A 12,167-nucleotide genomic window follows, 5' to 3' on the forward strand; every position below is an offset into this window, starting at 1 on the left:
TCCAACTCTTTCTTCAAGGTCAATGTTCTTGCTCCCTCTCGCGGGCCAAGAACCTATGACCACCTCACTCGTCATCAGAGGCATAAGCCTCAGCTACCTCCATCTCGATCTCCACCGAGTCCGCGTTGTGTGCGAACAACCTGTCAACGTCGGCGCGCAACTTGTCGTTCTCAGCCTTGAGATCATCGTTGTCCTGAATGACTATCTTCATCTGGTCCTGGACCTGTATAGTACTGCCCATAAGGAGACCATCTTTGGCCTCAGCATAAGTCAACACCCCATCAATGAAAGGCTGGTTGCTCTGAAGTCTCGTCCACTTCATTCGGAGGCTTTGGCTCACCCTCTGCCACTTTTCCTTATCGTTTTTGGCGGTCCTGAGCTCCTTCGCTGCTGCTAGCAGCTCGTCGTCCCTCTTGACCAGGATCTTCTTCCAGCATTCTTTGACGTCTTTCCTGAAATCCGCGTTCTCTTGCTTGTATTCCTCAATTTGGTACTGTAACGACTTGATCTTCGAACTTGCTTCCGAGTTCTTTAAGTCATCAATCTCCTGCTGGCGCTCACGTTTGCACTCTGCAATCTTCGCAGCGATGACATTGTCTCGCGATGCGATGGCTTCCTTGAGTTGCGTTTTGACCTTCTCTTCATTGCGCTCTGCGTCATCAAGCTTGTTCTTGAGGTCATTCACGTCGAGGAGATACTTGTCTTTCTCAGCCTTGAGCTCTTTCTTCAACGCCTCAATCTGCGTTGAAGACGCTACACCGATGGTTGCGGGTTGGCGGTGGTTCATCTCCTGGATGCGCGCATCGCGATTTTGAACTTCGCTCTTCTTAGCCGCGACATCGAGTTCGAGAGAACTGATACGCTGTTGCAAAGAGGCAAAGATCTGATTGTTATTTGTCGCATCCAATTCAAGCTGCTGTATCTTCTCGTTACGTTGGCTGATCTCTTGGTTACCATCTTGCTGAAGTTGGTTGGCCAGTGCCGTCTTCTTGTCAAATTTGATCCGTAAGTCCTTGATAGTCTCGTCTTTCTGCGCCAAGTTCGCCTGGTATTGCGCGATTGTTGCAGCTGGCGTCCCATTGTTGCCTCCTACTGCCTGGAGATCTTGCAACTGACGGTAAACCTCCTCGCCCTTAGACTTGGCTTCAGTAGTCTCTCCGATGGCGGTATCGCGCTCCTGAGTGAGGACCATGACGTAGGTATTCAACTTCTGCACTTCGACGTTCAATTTATGAACCTGGTCTCGGAGATCCCTCTCCATAGTGGAAGTAGACGGGGGGTTGATCGCGGGGTTCCTCGCCGACATGTCCAAGACCTGCTGTGAGGCAAGTTTCAGCTGCTTCTCCAGTTCCGCGGACTTTTGGTCTGCCTGAACCAGGGCGTTTCGTAGGTCTGGGTCTCCCAGACAGTTAGCCGTATTGATGCTTGCCTTCAGTGTGGTCATTTCACTGTGGTGCTTCGCTTTCAGGGCATCGGCGTTGGTGCGATGTTCTTTGCGCAACTTGTCACGCTGCCCGTTCCAACGCCGTTCGTCTTCTACACCCTGGGTCTTCTTCTGAGCCTGAACTAGCAAAGTCTCGTTCTTGGCTTCGTTGAGCGCCTGCTCTAGGGCAACGACCTTGGTGCGCAGAGGCCGTAGCTCAATGAGCTCAGCCTCTTTCTCTTCGTGCAGCTGGGCGGACTCCTTGACAGCCTCGCCAACGTTGCCAGTGTTGATCATTTTTCGAAGGTTTGTGATTTCTTGTTGCTTGTCTTGAAGCAACTCGTCGAAGGTACGTACGACGCCAGAAACGTACTGACTGCGCAGTCGGGTCATGATGGTCTCTTTGAGGTCCCTGATCTCCGTTCTTTGGGTCTTGTTGTCCAGTTCCAGGTATTCTAGGCGCTGTTTGTTCGCGACCAGAGTGCTCAGTCTAGCCTCTAACCTGATATTGAGTGTCTTTTGGTCAATTTCGCCTTCGCCAGCTTCAAGAACACCGAGGCCTTGAAGTATCGCATCTCGCCCGGGCAGAAGCTTAGCTGACCGCTCAGCCTTGTCGCATCTATGAAGCAGAGTTGCTCGCTCGGCCAGTGCCTTCTCTGCAATTTCCGCGCGGCTTCGCTTCATTGTCTCGTAGGCCACTTGCTTACTCTTCAACTGTCCTGATAGTCTGATTACCCTTGGCTCACGGTACCACATGAGCGCGATTGCGGCAATAGAGATCATCAGTAAGGCGAGGAGGATGGCCGAGAACGCTCTCCATGGGAACCATGTTGCTGAGGTAGACGCTGTCGCGGGCATTTGTGTGGTGACTGGAGGGTACGCTTCAGGCTCAGGAGTACTCGGGCTCAGAGTGGCATCGGGAGTGTAGAGTATTGTTGTGTATGGGGTTGCCGGGTCGATGGGGTAGTGTGTCCACTTCGTGAGCCAGTGGTGGTCTATGGAGGTTGACACGGATGTCACATGTTCAGTCACCGTGGCGTATACGGTCTTTGGAACCGTAGCTGTTGTAGTGGTGGTGCGCGTCGCAGTCTCTGTTTGGATGATGGTCTTGTAGACCTCATCGGTCAAGGTCTTCGGCTCCGGAAAGAAGGTGGCCGTTGGGGTGACTGTAGTCGCGTTCGTGGCGCCGGCGGAGGAGATCTGCCATTGTTCGGGGGGTGAATTAGGGTGTGTGGCTGGCGGAGGATATGAAGTCTTGTAGATGGAGTGGAGTGAGTGGACCAGGATGGTAAAGCCGCACCAGACAAGACCTTCGTAAGGTGCGACGGTCGACATTGCGTGATGTTTGCTTTGTCGAGCTGGAGTGTCAATTGCAAATAAAACTGATGTGCGCCGAACGTGTGGTGTAGCGAGTGTTTTGGTGTCAGAATTTCCGATCGCAAGGTGGTTGTCAAGGCGATGTCGCACAAGCTGTGTGGGGGGTGTAAAGCGTTTGCAGATGACGTCCAACAAAGGTGCGATTCGTCAGTCCAGTGACAAAGCGCATTAATCTACAAAAGTGAAGGTGACTTCGAACGTAACAATGATGACACTGTGTAACGATATGTGTAGATGTTGGAGTGACGGACAATGAGGAGGCCAACGCACACCAAAGGAAAGGAAGGGCGGCCAACCGGTCGCAACGAGCGCGAAGATGTCTCAGCAGTGTCTCTCGGTGACCATCGATCACCCCAAAACTCCCAGAACGAGAAAAAGCTTTTCGCTGATGAGCGCGAAACATATCTTGCGCGCATCGTTAGAGTGCAGTGCAGCACAGTGAAAGACAAGTCTAAAGAAGTCCATGCTCGTCCCCATATCTAAGCTTGCACGTATTCATCGTCGCCTTCTGCAACTAAAGCCCACTCATCACTACAGATAGTATGTAAATTGTGAAATGCAAAGCCATGACATTGGAAATCGCCTGTAACGACATCACGCCAAGGGGACCGCTGCCGAGTAAGGAGCGCGCACCAATTTGAGCTTATTCCAATTATTCCAACTCTTGCGCAGCGCTGTATTTTGATGCATCGAAGTGAAAGGTAAGATGGAAATGGCTACCTCTTGTGTGAGAATGCAGTAGAAGACGTCGCCAATAGCCAAGGGGATCTCCTTCTCAGTGTTTCCCGCTAGGCCCGCTACGGGCAAGCGCTGAAATGCCGCCGCCTGTGCCCGCCTCGCGAACGGCATGCTGAACACCACACTGAAGATGGCAGCGGTACAGCACACAGCATCCTACAGCACGATAAGCATCACGCGTAGTGGTTGTTCTACAGATGGTAGCTATACAGTCGTGATGAAGGTGTGTTTCCCACCTCCCACCTGAACATGGATCGGCACCTCCTCAGCCTCTACACCGCCTGAACAGCCTCCCTTCGTGCCTCAACTTCCTGGTCGCACAGCTCAATCGACTCGTACGATATTTCTTCTGCCCCAAGAGCACTGATCACAACATCTTATGTCATTGACATGGTCATTGGGCTTGAGTATCCAGTTTGCAGCCCAGATCGCAAATGGGTTTCCTAATTTGGGCATCTTAACCCGCCCACAAAAGATGCTCCACTACGGCACACGTGCCCGCTTCGAACAAAATTCACAAGTCTCAGCTATTACGCCGGAAGCACGGGTCTCTGGGACCCTTGATCTGGGGTAGATGAGACCTTGTCGCCGTTTTACTCCACTTCGGTCTGGTATATCCACGCAGCACGCAACAGGCTGTAATGGAGGATACTTTGGCATCGTTTCAGCTGACTGCTTATCTTAAAGGCGACTTGTCCCCATCTTTCGAAGAGCCGCCTGCCTAAAAGAACGTCGGATCCGCTGTAGTCTTCCGCATACCCGAGCATCAGGATTGTGCTAAATCGTGGGCACGCGACCGCGGCTAATTCCGTTGCCTGTATTACTACCTGTCTCTGTACTCTTTCTCTCTACTTTCCATGTTACTGCGACATACGTACTTCACCATGTCACCAACAGCATCAGCAACCGCGGCCGTACCCACATTGACGCAAAGTGGAGCACGAGTCGCTCTACAAGCCGCGGAGCAGCATGCGATCGAAGTCGGTGTTCCGATGTAAGAGTTCCCCTCCCAGACGCATTGAATGCAGCAGGATGGGACCAACCATGCTAACACAACAACAGGAGCATCGCCGTAGTTGACGCGCACACACACCTGTTAGCCTTCACGCGCATGGACTCGGCGAAAATAACGTCCATCAACACCGCCATGGACATGGCCTTCACTGCCGCTGGCAATCGCATCCCGACCTCCGCATACCAAGAAACACCCTGGCCAGGCAGCGCAACCTCGGGCATTGGCAACACAATCATGGGACGCTTCACTACGCTGGGCGGTGGTGTACCTATCCTGTCAGCAGCGGGCGACATACTCGGGGCTATAGGCTGCTCGACGGGCACAAGCATGCAAGACGAGGCTGCAGCAAAGGCCGGCAGAGACGCCGTACTGGACGTCATCAAGAAAGAGAAAGAAGCCGAGGAGACGAGACTACACGAGGAGAGGCAAGCAGTGCTGACACTATGGAAAGAGAAGGAAGAAGAAGTAGGAAACTTGAGAGAGGAGCTCGAAGGCATGGATAGAGGAAGCAAGAGGATGAGGTTCGACGGCGGAAGGAGTGGAAGTGTCAGCGTTGCTGGCAGTCTGATGGGACGACGAGCGAGTACACAAGCAGGACTAGCACCAGATACCCCGCCAGAAGATGGCGAGCTGCTTCCGAGTTTTGTGGGGGAGGTGTCGGTGGGGCGTTATTGAGCGATTTATACCTCTTACGTTAGCGTTCTGAGTATCAGGTTCGTGAACTAAGCATGGCGTTCATGGTGGTAGTTTGGGCGAAAAGAGGCGTTGGTACAAGGGAGGTTTTTTGTTTGGTAATGATGAACGAACACTGTTTGGTCTACTGTATGGTCATGGTATGTGGGAAGATGTATGGCTTATGGTTGTCTGCATATGCGCAAGTCATTCCATGAGTGATCGAGCGGGGCAGCCTTTCCACTTTTGATGAAAGGTGTGGTGGAGCTCAACATGTGCGTCGGCGTTGTCGGCAACATGTCGACCAAACGTCATAGAACCATGATCGCCCGTTTGGTTCTAGGAAGAACTAGGGGACTGTGGCGTAAGGAAGCATGATTTGCTGGTGCTCTACTCGGGATGGTGAGCATCGGCAGAGGTGCATGCCAGTATGTATCTGAATCGGAAGTCATCTGAACAGGAATATCTCTCTGGCTGACATCTTATTCACCTCCAACAAATGATCCAGTACCGTATATTCACTGCCAACCCTCTACGATGCCGGCATATTTGAGTTCGGGGAAAGATTCACGCACGGCAAACCTATACGCATAATATCGTCTTCCACGCCCGGCAAGATCTTTGTACACCGGCATTCTTCACGCCCGACAATGTCTATTCACGCCCGGCACATGTTTCCACACCGGCAATTCCATTACTACCGGCAGAGGTATTCAGCACCGGCAAACGTCTTCATGCCCGGCATCTTTACCATACCGTCACTTTCTTTCCGCATCGGCACTTTCTTCTCATACCGGCACTCTTTACCATACCGGCACTTTGATGACCCCTCATTCAGGCCCGGCAAATTGTTCCAGCACCGGCAGGTGTAATCAACCCCGACAGAACTGATTCAACCGCGGCAAGTGCATTCAGCACCGACGACCGTACCCAGTACTAGGAAGTGCTTTCAACACCGGCAAGCACATTCAGCACCGGCGAAGTGATTCAACCACGGCAGACTGATTCAACCACGGCAGGTCGATTCAACTCCGGCAGACTGATTCAACCACGGCGGGCTGATTCACTCCGGCAAGCACATTCAACCACGGCAGATTGATTCAACCACGGCAGGCTAATTCAACCACAGCAGACTGATTCAACTCCGGCAAGCGCGTTCAGCTCCGGCAACTTACTTCACCCCCGGCAAATGCTGGCATCATTCTTATACCGAATTATCACGCCTTGGGCTAAGTAAAGCTAAGTGACAGCATGAGTACATATGGAGCAGACGACGCTGAAAGCGGCAAGCAATACAACCGAGGATATCCTACAACCACACACCCTTACTCACCCAGTCCTTCAGCGCATCACAAGGCAACGATTGAACGAACATGAACGAGCTTCTTCTGTGCTTCACCATCCAGGCGATGTTTGCGTGCAGAACCCACAATCACCGTCGTCAAGAAGAGATAATATTCCACGGAGCGAGACGCAGACTTTGTTCCGATACAATGTGAAGCATAGTGACACGCAATGGATCTGATAGGTCGTACACGTCGCAAAGCAAGCATCTCTCGACGTGATGTCCCACACCAATCTGTGTGATTATGGAGCTGATCGAGCTTGCTCATGACAAATCGTATTTCTGCGTGGGAACGACGTGCACGCGCGACATGCCGGGCTGGTTCGAGCTTCTTTCTCATCTCCAAGAACCGTCCTGTGCCGAGGGCAAATTCCTAGGAACTCGTGGGGACATTGCCCGTCGCGCTACGGACATATAGAGAAATAGCCTGCGTGCGTTTGCGCGATGCTGAGTTCATTTTCGGCTGGAGGAGACGGCGGTCGTAGGACCTTTGCGTAAGGAACTGTTCACATTCACAATCTTCTCATTGGAAACGCGATGAATAAATCACCAAAAGCTACGTCGATGTGATACAATTGTCGCATTCCATAGTCTTCGGGTCTCCTCAAAGTCCTCAAGGTTTGCCTGGAAACGGCAGACTCACAGCGACTTACGCAATCTCAACACCACGCGGGAACGATATCGGGCTGAATACTCGTTACAGCCCGTCTTCGATTGCGCAGTCGTCGCTCGTCACCCAACTTACGTACCCCCATGCACCGCCATGGTCGGGAAGCCCTTCCTGAGGAAACAACCAACGGGCGCAGTCGAGGCACCCCGCGCAATGAACCACCGGCACGCCTCAATTGTCAAGCAAAAGTCCAGCCACCTCTAGACCACGCGCGATCTTCATGCCAAATCACCGACTACATCGCCGAAGCCAACGGTATCAGTATCCCCACCCCGATTCACGAAATAACGATGTGCAAGTGACGACAGTTTTTGATCCCTGTACCGAGTGGGCGACCCAGTTAACCGATGGCCAGCGGGCCAGTGTTGGGCCAGGCGAAGCCAAGCTGGGGGGAAGCCGACACCCGGCCTGCGCGCGCGCAAAAGGCCCCATGTCGCAAGTCCGTCAGCGTTGTAGCATTGCAGCGTTGCTCGTGCGACGCATGGTGTTGAACATGATTGTTTCTTCGTTTTGGTTTCAATGGTTTGTAAGATGCGCGACCTGGTTTTCGGGCGACGCCAGTCTCCTGACAGACCATACTTTGAAGCGACAGGCAAACTCTATCGCCACAGCTCCTGACCGCCAGGTGCCATGGCGCGAGGCACTCGATATCTAGCTGAACGTTCTTTGTTGCAAAGGGGCTGGGGGCAGCTATTGGGATTCGGGGGCACACACTGCCTTCTGTGGTTGAGTGACGAAGCGGCGCGGCAGTCTGCCAAAGCCGCCCAAAAACGCGCCACGCCCCCTTGGCAGGCACAGAACACGAAGTGTGCCTGAGCCCTGAGTGCTTACGGGGTCATCTCCGCAGCCGCCCGGGTTCGTGCTGGCTCGCGTCTGTCACCTTCTTTCTATGGCTGCCGTGCGCTCGCTCAGCTCGTGTTCAGGTACGAGGCGTATCAAAGAAGCGAAGATCGCTGGCGGATTTTATTGTTAGTAGTCGTGTTAAGGGTGATCGTCGCAGGGTGGGAGTGATAAGCAATTGTTCGTTCAGCGTTGTCACATGGGCAAAACAGAAAGGCAAGGGATTCGGGTCATGAATTCGTGGATCTGTGATTTAGCAACAGAGTAAAGAGGCGCTCCCCTAAAACATGAGCAGGGAAAATAAAGAGGTTTGGTACCGTAAGATACAGAAGAAAAGAATATGTTTCCAACCAGCGCGAAAGCACGCGTCGCGAGTTTGATCTCCAAGCCGCCCTGTCATCTACAGTAGAAGAATTGTAACACCCATACATCCTCATAACCTGTGTTGCGATTTGCTTATGCAAGGTCGCAGCACCAGATACCCTCGTGGTTAGCACAACCAATCTTGGTGTACTGGTCGGAAGTGAGGATCTCAGCGTGGCCGGTCTGACCCTCGTAGTTCCAGCCCTTGGACGCGCTGCCGCAGACATCCTCAAGACCGGGCAGGCTGGGGATCTCGCAGAGCCATCCACCGTAGAAGACGTGGTCGAAGGACTCCATGTCGGGCTTGCCGGGGGCAAGAACCTGGCCGTAAGTGCCGGGGTTGAGCTTGTGCTTCATGACACCGTTGCCCTCAACAACGACGTTCATGGCGTTGGACTCGAGCTTGGAGTCGCACTCGAGAGACTTCATGCCGAGCTTGGCACGCGCCTCCTCGACAATGCCCATGTATCCACCGCTGGAAGGAGCGGGAGCGGGAGCAGCGGGGGTGGTGGTTGGCTTGGGAGCCTCGCTGGTGGGAGCAGGGGGAGGAGGAGCGTCGTAGGTGGTGGGCTTCTGGGGAGCGGGCTGGTAGACCATGGTGGTGGTGGGCTTGGGCGCCTCGCTGGTGGGCGCAGGGGGAGGGGGAGGAGCGTAGACGGCAGTGCTGGTGGGCTTGACGGGAGCGTACGCGGGCATGGTGTTGGTGTTCTTGGCCGGGGCCTCGTACGCAGCGCTGACGGAGGAGCTGGTAGGCTTGGGGATCTCGTAGCCCTCGGTGACGTAGACAGTCTTGACGACAGTCTCAACGACGACATGGACGTTCTTGACGTGCTTGTGCTGGCTGCCGTAACCACCGTAGGAGGGAGCGGCGAGCGCAGAGCCAGCCAGAATGGCGGCGGAGAAGGCGGTCGAGTAGCGCATGTTGATTGATTTCGTGTTGGTTGATTTAGTAAAGGATAGGAGCTGGACTTGAGTTGACAGGTAAGGTTCGACGGTCGAATTGTTTTTTGGTTACAGATGCGAAGTGAGCGTGTTTGTGCCGAAGGGCGGTAGAGAACGTGGTGTCAAAGATTGACTGTGTAGAGAGTGAATGACTGGATGTCGAACCTGGAAGTCGCAGACCTGGGGTAGTAGAGGAAGGCAGAGGGGATAAACTACATTTATACAACTTGACGCTAAGCAGGAAACGGGCGTTGTGCAGCTGACATGGGCCAGGAAATTAAACGCGAGCGCCATCACATTTCCGCCCACGGCCCCGTCCTCCGCAGATTTACCTGTGCCTGGAGCTAGAGGCTCTCAAGCGCAATCCTCGTCCCAACCAAGCCCTTGGTAGACCGCTTGCATCCTTTCATTTCGTCTCTTGCTCAGTGACAGTCACCGTAGGCCAGGTTTTGGAGTCTGCAGCCCTACGTATTCGCATTGGTTGCTGTCGGATCGCATGTAATGAATGTCTCGGTAGTTATGTCCCTTCCAAACCCTTTGTGCTTCACTGCGATTGTGCGCGGCAATCAATAAAGCTTTGTTTGTCTATCCGTCGTTGATTGTCGTGCACTCTGGCGCTTCGACTCGGATTTCGTTGGTACGGTCCAGATGTGACAAGCGTCAGGGGTAAACACAGACGATCATTGGGCTTGCGCAAGGGACAGCTCATCAAACGCCCACTTCGGAAAATCAAGCGGAGAGCTAAGTCGAGAGCGGCAAAACGTAAAGATATCTCGAAGTGCGCCGCTGTCCCATTGGCTGTTATAATCGTTCGGACCAGGTACGGTTTCAGATGTTTTTCTTAGCCCAGGGTACAGCTTGGTCTGACCCGGCTCTGTGAGAGACCTCTTGTGAAAGGTAGTCCGAATAGTTGCACAACTACAGTCCGCCTTAGTTTCAGCTCTTGTGCCACAGCATCTGCTTGGCCCTTTCGCTCGTATCGCACATGGCGAGCGATTCACGCGTCCGTGCGATCTTCATCGCTGTCCGAGGGAAGAGTCGAGACTCTAGAAGGCCGTTCGCAGAGTGGAGTCGCCGAAGGATTTCTACTCGGACGGGAGAGGTCGTCGTGAAACGGCGGATCGTGGGATATTTGGAGATCCCGTTTCTATCGCGCCGCCCAACAAGGTAGCAGTAGAGGGGAAGCCTGACTGCCGCCCGTTGTCGCAACATCCTTCCGCCGTTGCAGGCGATCGTGTGGATGTGACGATAACTGCCAGAGTCAGTGGCGCTTCATGACACTCGACTTGGCTCCACCTTCAGTGTCACCATCTGCCATCGATCTTCCGCGTGGACGGTCGCCACGTGTTAGCGCACTGGGACAGCGACGAGATCTCGTCTCTTGACGTGGATCCGGTACACCGCATGGTCAGCGACCCTCCCAGGACTGTGCCCGAGCCGCCCACCAGGTAATCAGCCAGGAGCCGAGATCAAAATTCAACGTCATCTCTCGACCCAAGCACGCGACACAGCTAGGATGTCGTAAAATTAATGGTAGTGATAATGAGGGGTTGTAGCAAGGTGACCCAGCACTGTTTAATCTTCGACCCGTTGCGGCACCAGATTGTTTCTTTCAACCTCATCTCACTCAAGATGAAGCACCGAAGGCCTGCCGTGCCTCAGGCCTCGCGATTAAGTGAAACGTCGATTTTGGTCTGGACGCGCTCGCTGTTTGTCATGATGTGTCGCCGTGTGCTGGCGGCAAGCAGCCGTCTTGCGTGGCCACCGTGCAATTTCGCGGAGGCGGCTTAGGTTTGTCTTCGTTGAATACTGCCGCAGACCTACAGCATCAACGGCGTTTGGTATACCCGGCCCGTTATCAGGTTTTGAGGTGGCTGTCGCCCCGCTGTCGGCTGTACTCCGAGTGCGGTACGTGGTTTCTTTTCGGCTTTCGAGCGCATGCTAGTCGAACTCTTCATCCACACACTTTTTAGCCCAGTCGCAACGCGCCCTCCGTCGCCGCGCCTGATAGGGCCAGCCCTGCAAGGTGTTCTCTCGCGCGTATGCACGATGCTGACGCATGCGCCGTTGATCGTCGAACTCCTTCGTGCCTGAAACGCGGAGGTCGGCAATCTTCCTATCTGCTATCGATTAGATAGCTGGCCGAGGCGGCGCGAGCGTGCTGACGACCTGGACGTCAGCAGAACTCGCTGCTCTAGGTCACCGGGACGTCGTCGTGGCTCCTGTCAACCCGGCTGTTGAAGAAGATCCTTCATCCCGGTGTGCCGGACTAACCGTCAGGTACCATCGCGCCGATTTTCACATGCAGCCCGTAGCCCCGGCGGAGAACTGCCTCAACCGCGAAAATCCTGCAGTAGCGCGAACGAAACACGTGTGAGCCACGAAAACCTCTGCCTGCCAACTGTCTCGGCCGGTTAGTCTTCCAGCAGACACGTCGGCGGTCCGGTGTCTCCCTGGATGGCGGTCACGACGTCATCTGACAGCTCATGCAGCTTGCTGTACTTTTCCACCCAGCTGGCACAAACATCAGGATTTAGCGAGCAAATCCAAAAGCACTACGGTCAGATAAGGCAGAAGCAAAGTGACATGTCACCTAAACAGGATGAAGTCATGGGAAGACGGGAGATCACTTCTTGCCTCCCGAACTCAAAAACGTAGGCGATGCCTGATCCAGATGGCGGCTTGGCGGCAATCATAAAGAACGTCCACGGAGGCCTTCACACCTTGCTCGGGTGACGAATGAAATTGAACCTGGCACGCCGCCATGTCGAGCGCGAAACAC

At 53.9% G+C, this 12,167-nt stretch overlaps 3 protein-coding genes across 3 annotated transcripts; 1 reads left to right on the top strand and 2 right to left on the bottom strand.

The window, feature by feature from the left end:
- Positions 1–64: 64 nt before the first annotated feature.
- On the bottom strand, positions 65–2,758 carry J4E78_010557 (uncharacterized protein; the record flags this gene model as incomplete). Its single annotated transcript, XM_049371133.1, has 1 exon — positions 65–2,758. The coding sequence occupies one exon, from the start codon at positions 2,756–2,758 to the stop codon at positions 65–67; it is 2,694 nt and encodes an 897-aa protein (XP_049217171.1).
- A 1,664-nt stretch (positions 2,759–4,422) lies between these two features.
- J4E78_010558 (uncharacterized protein) lies at positions 4,423–5,228 on the top strand (the record flags this gene model as incomplete). Its single annotated transcript, XM_049371134.1, has 2 exons — positions 4,423–4,532; positions 4,601–5,228. The coding sequence occupies 2 exons, from the start codon at positions 4,423–4,425 to the stop codon at positions 5,226–5,228; spliced, it is 738 nt and encodes a 245-aa protein (XP_049217172.1).
- Positions 5,229–8,536: 3,308 nt separating this feature from the next.
- Positions 8,537–9,364, bottom strand: J4E78_010559 (uncharacterized protein; the record flags this gene model as incomplete). The annotated part of the gene is made up of 1 exon (XM_049371135.1): positions 8,537–9,364. One exon carries the CDS (start codon positions 9,362–9,364, stop codon positions 8,537–8,539), a length of 828 nt encoding a protein of 275 aa, XP_049217173.1.
- Positions 9,365–12,167: the final 2,803 nt, after the last annotated feature.

Source organism: Alternaria triticimaculans (assembly GCF_023758025.1).
Source record: "Alternaria triticimaculans strain BMP 0046 chromosome Unknown scaffold_34, whole genome shotgun sequence".
NCBI lineage: Eukaryota > Fungi > Ascomycota > Dothideomycetes > Pleosporales > Pleosporaceae > Alternaria > Alternaria triticimaculans.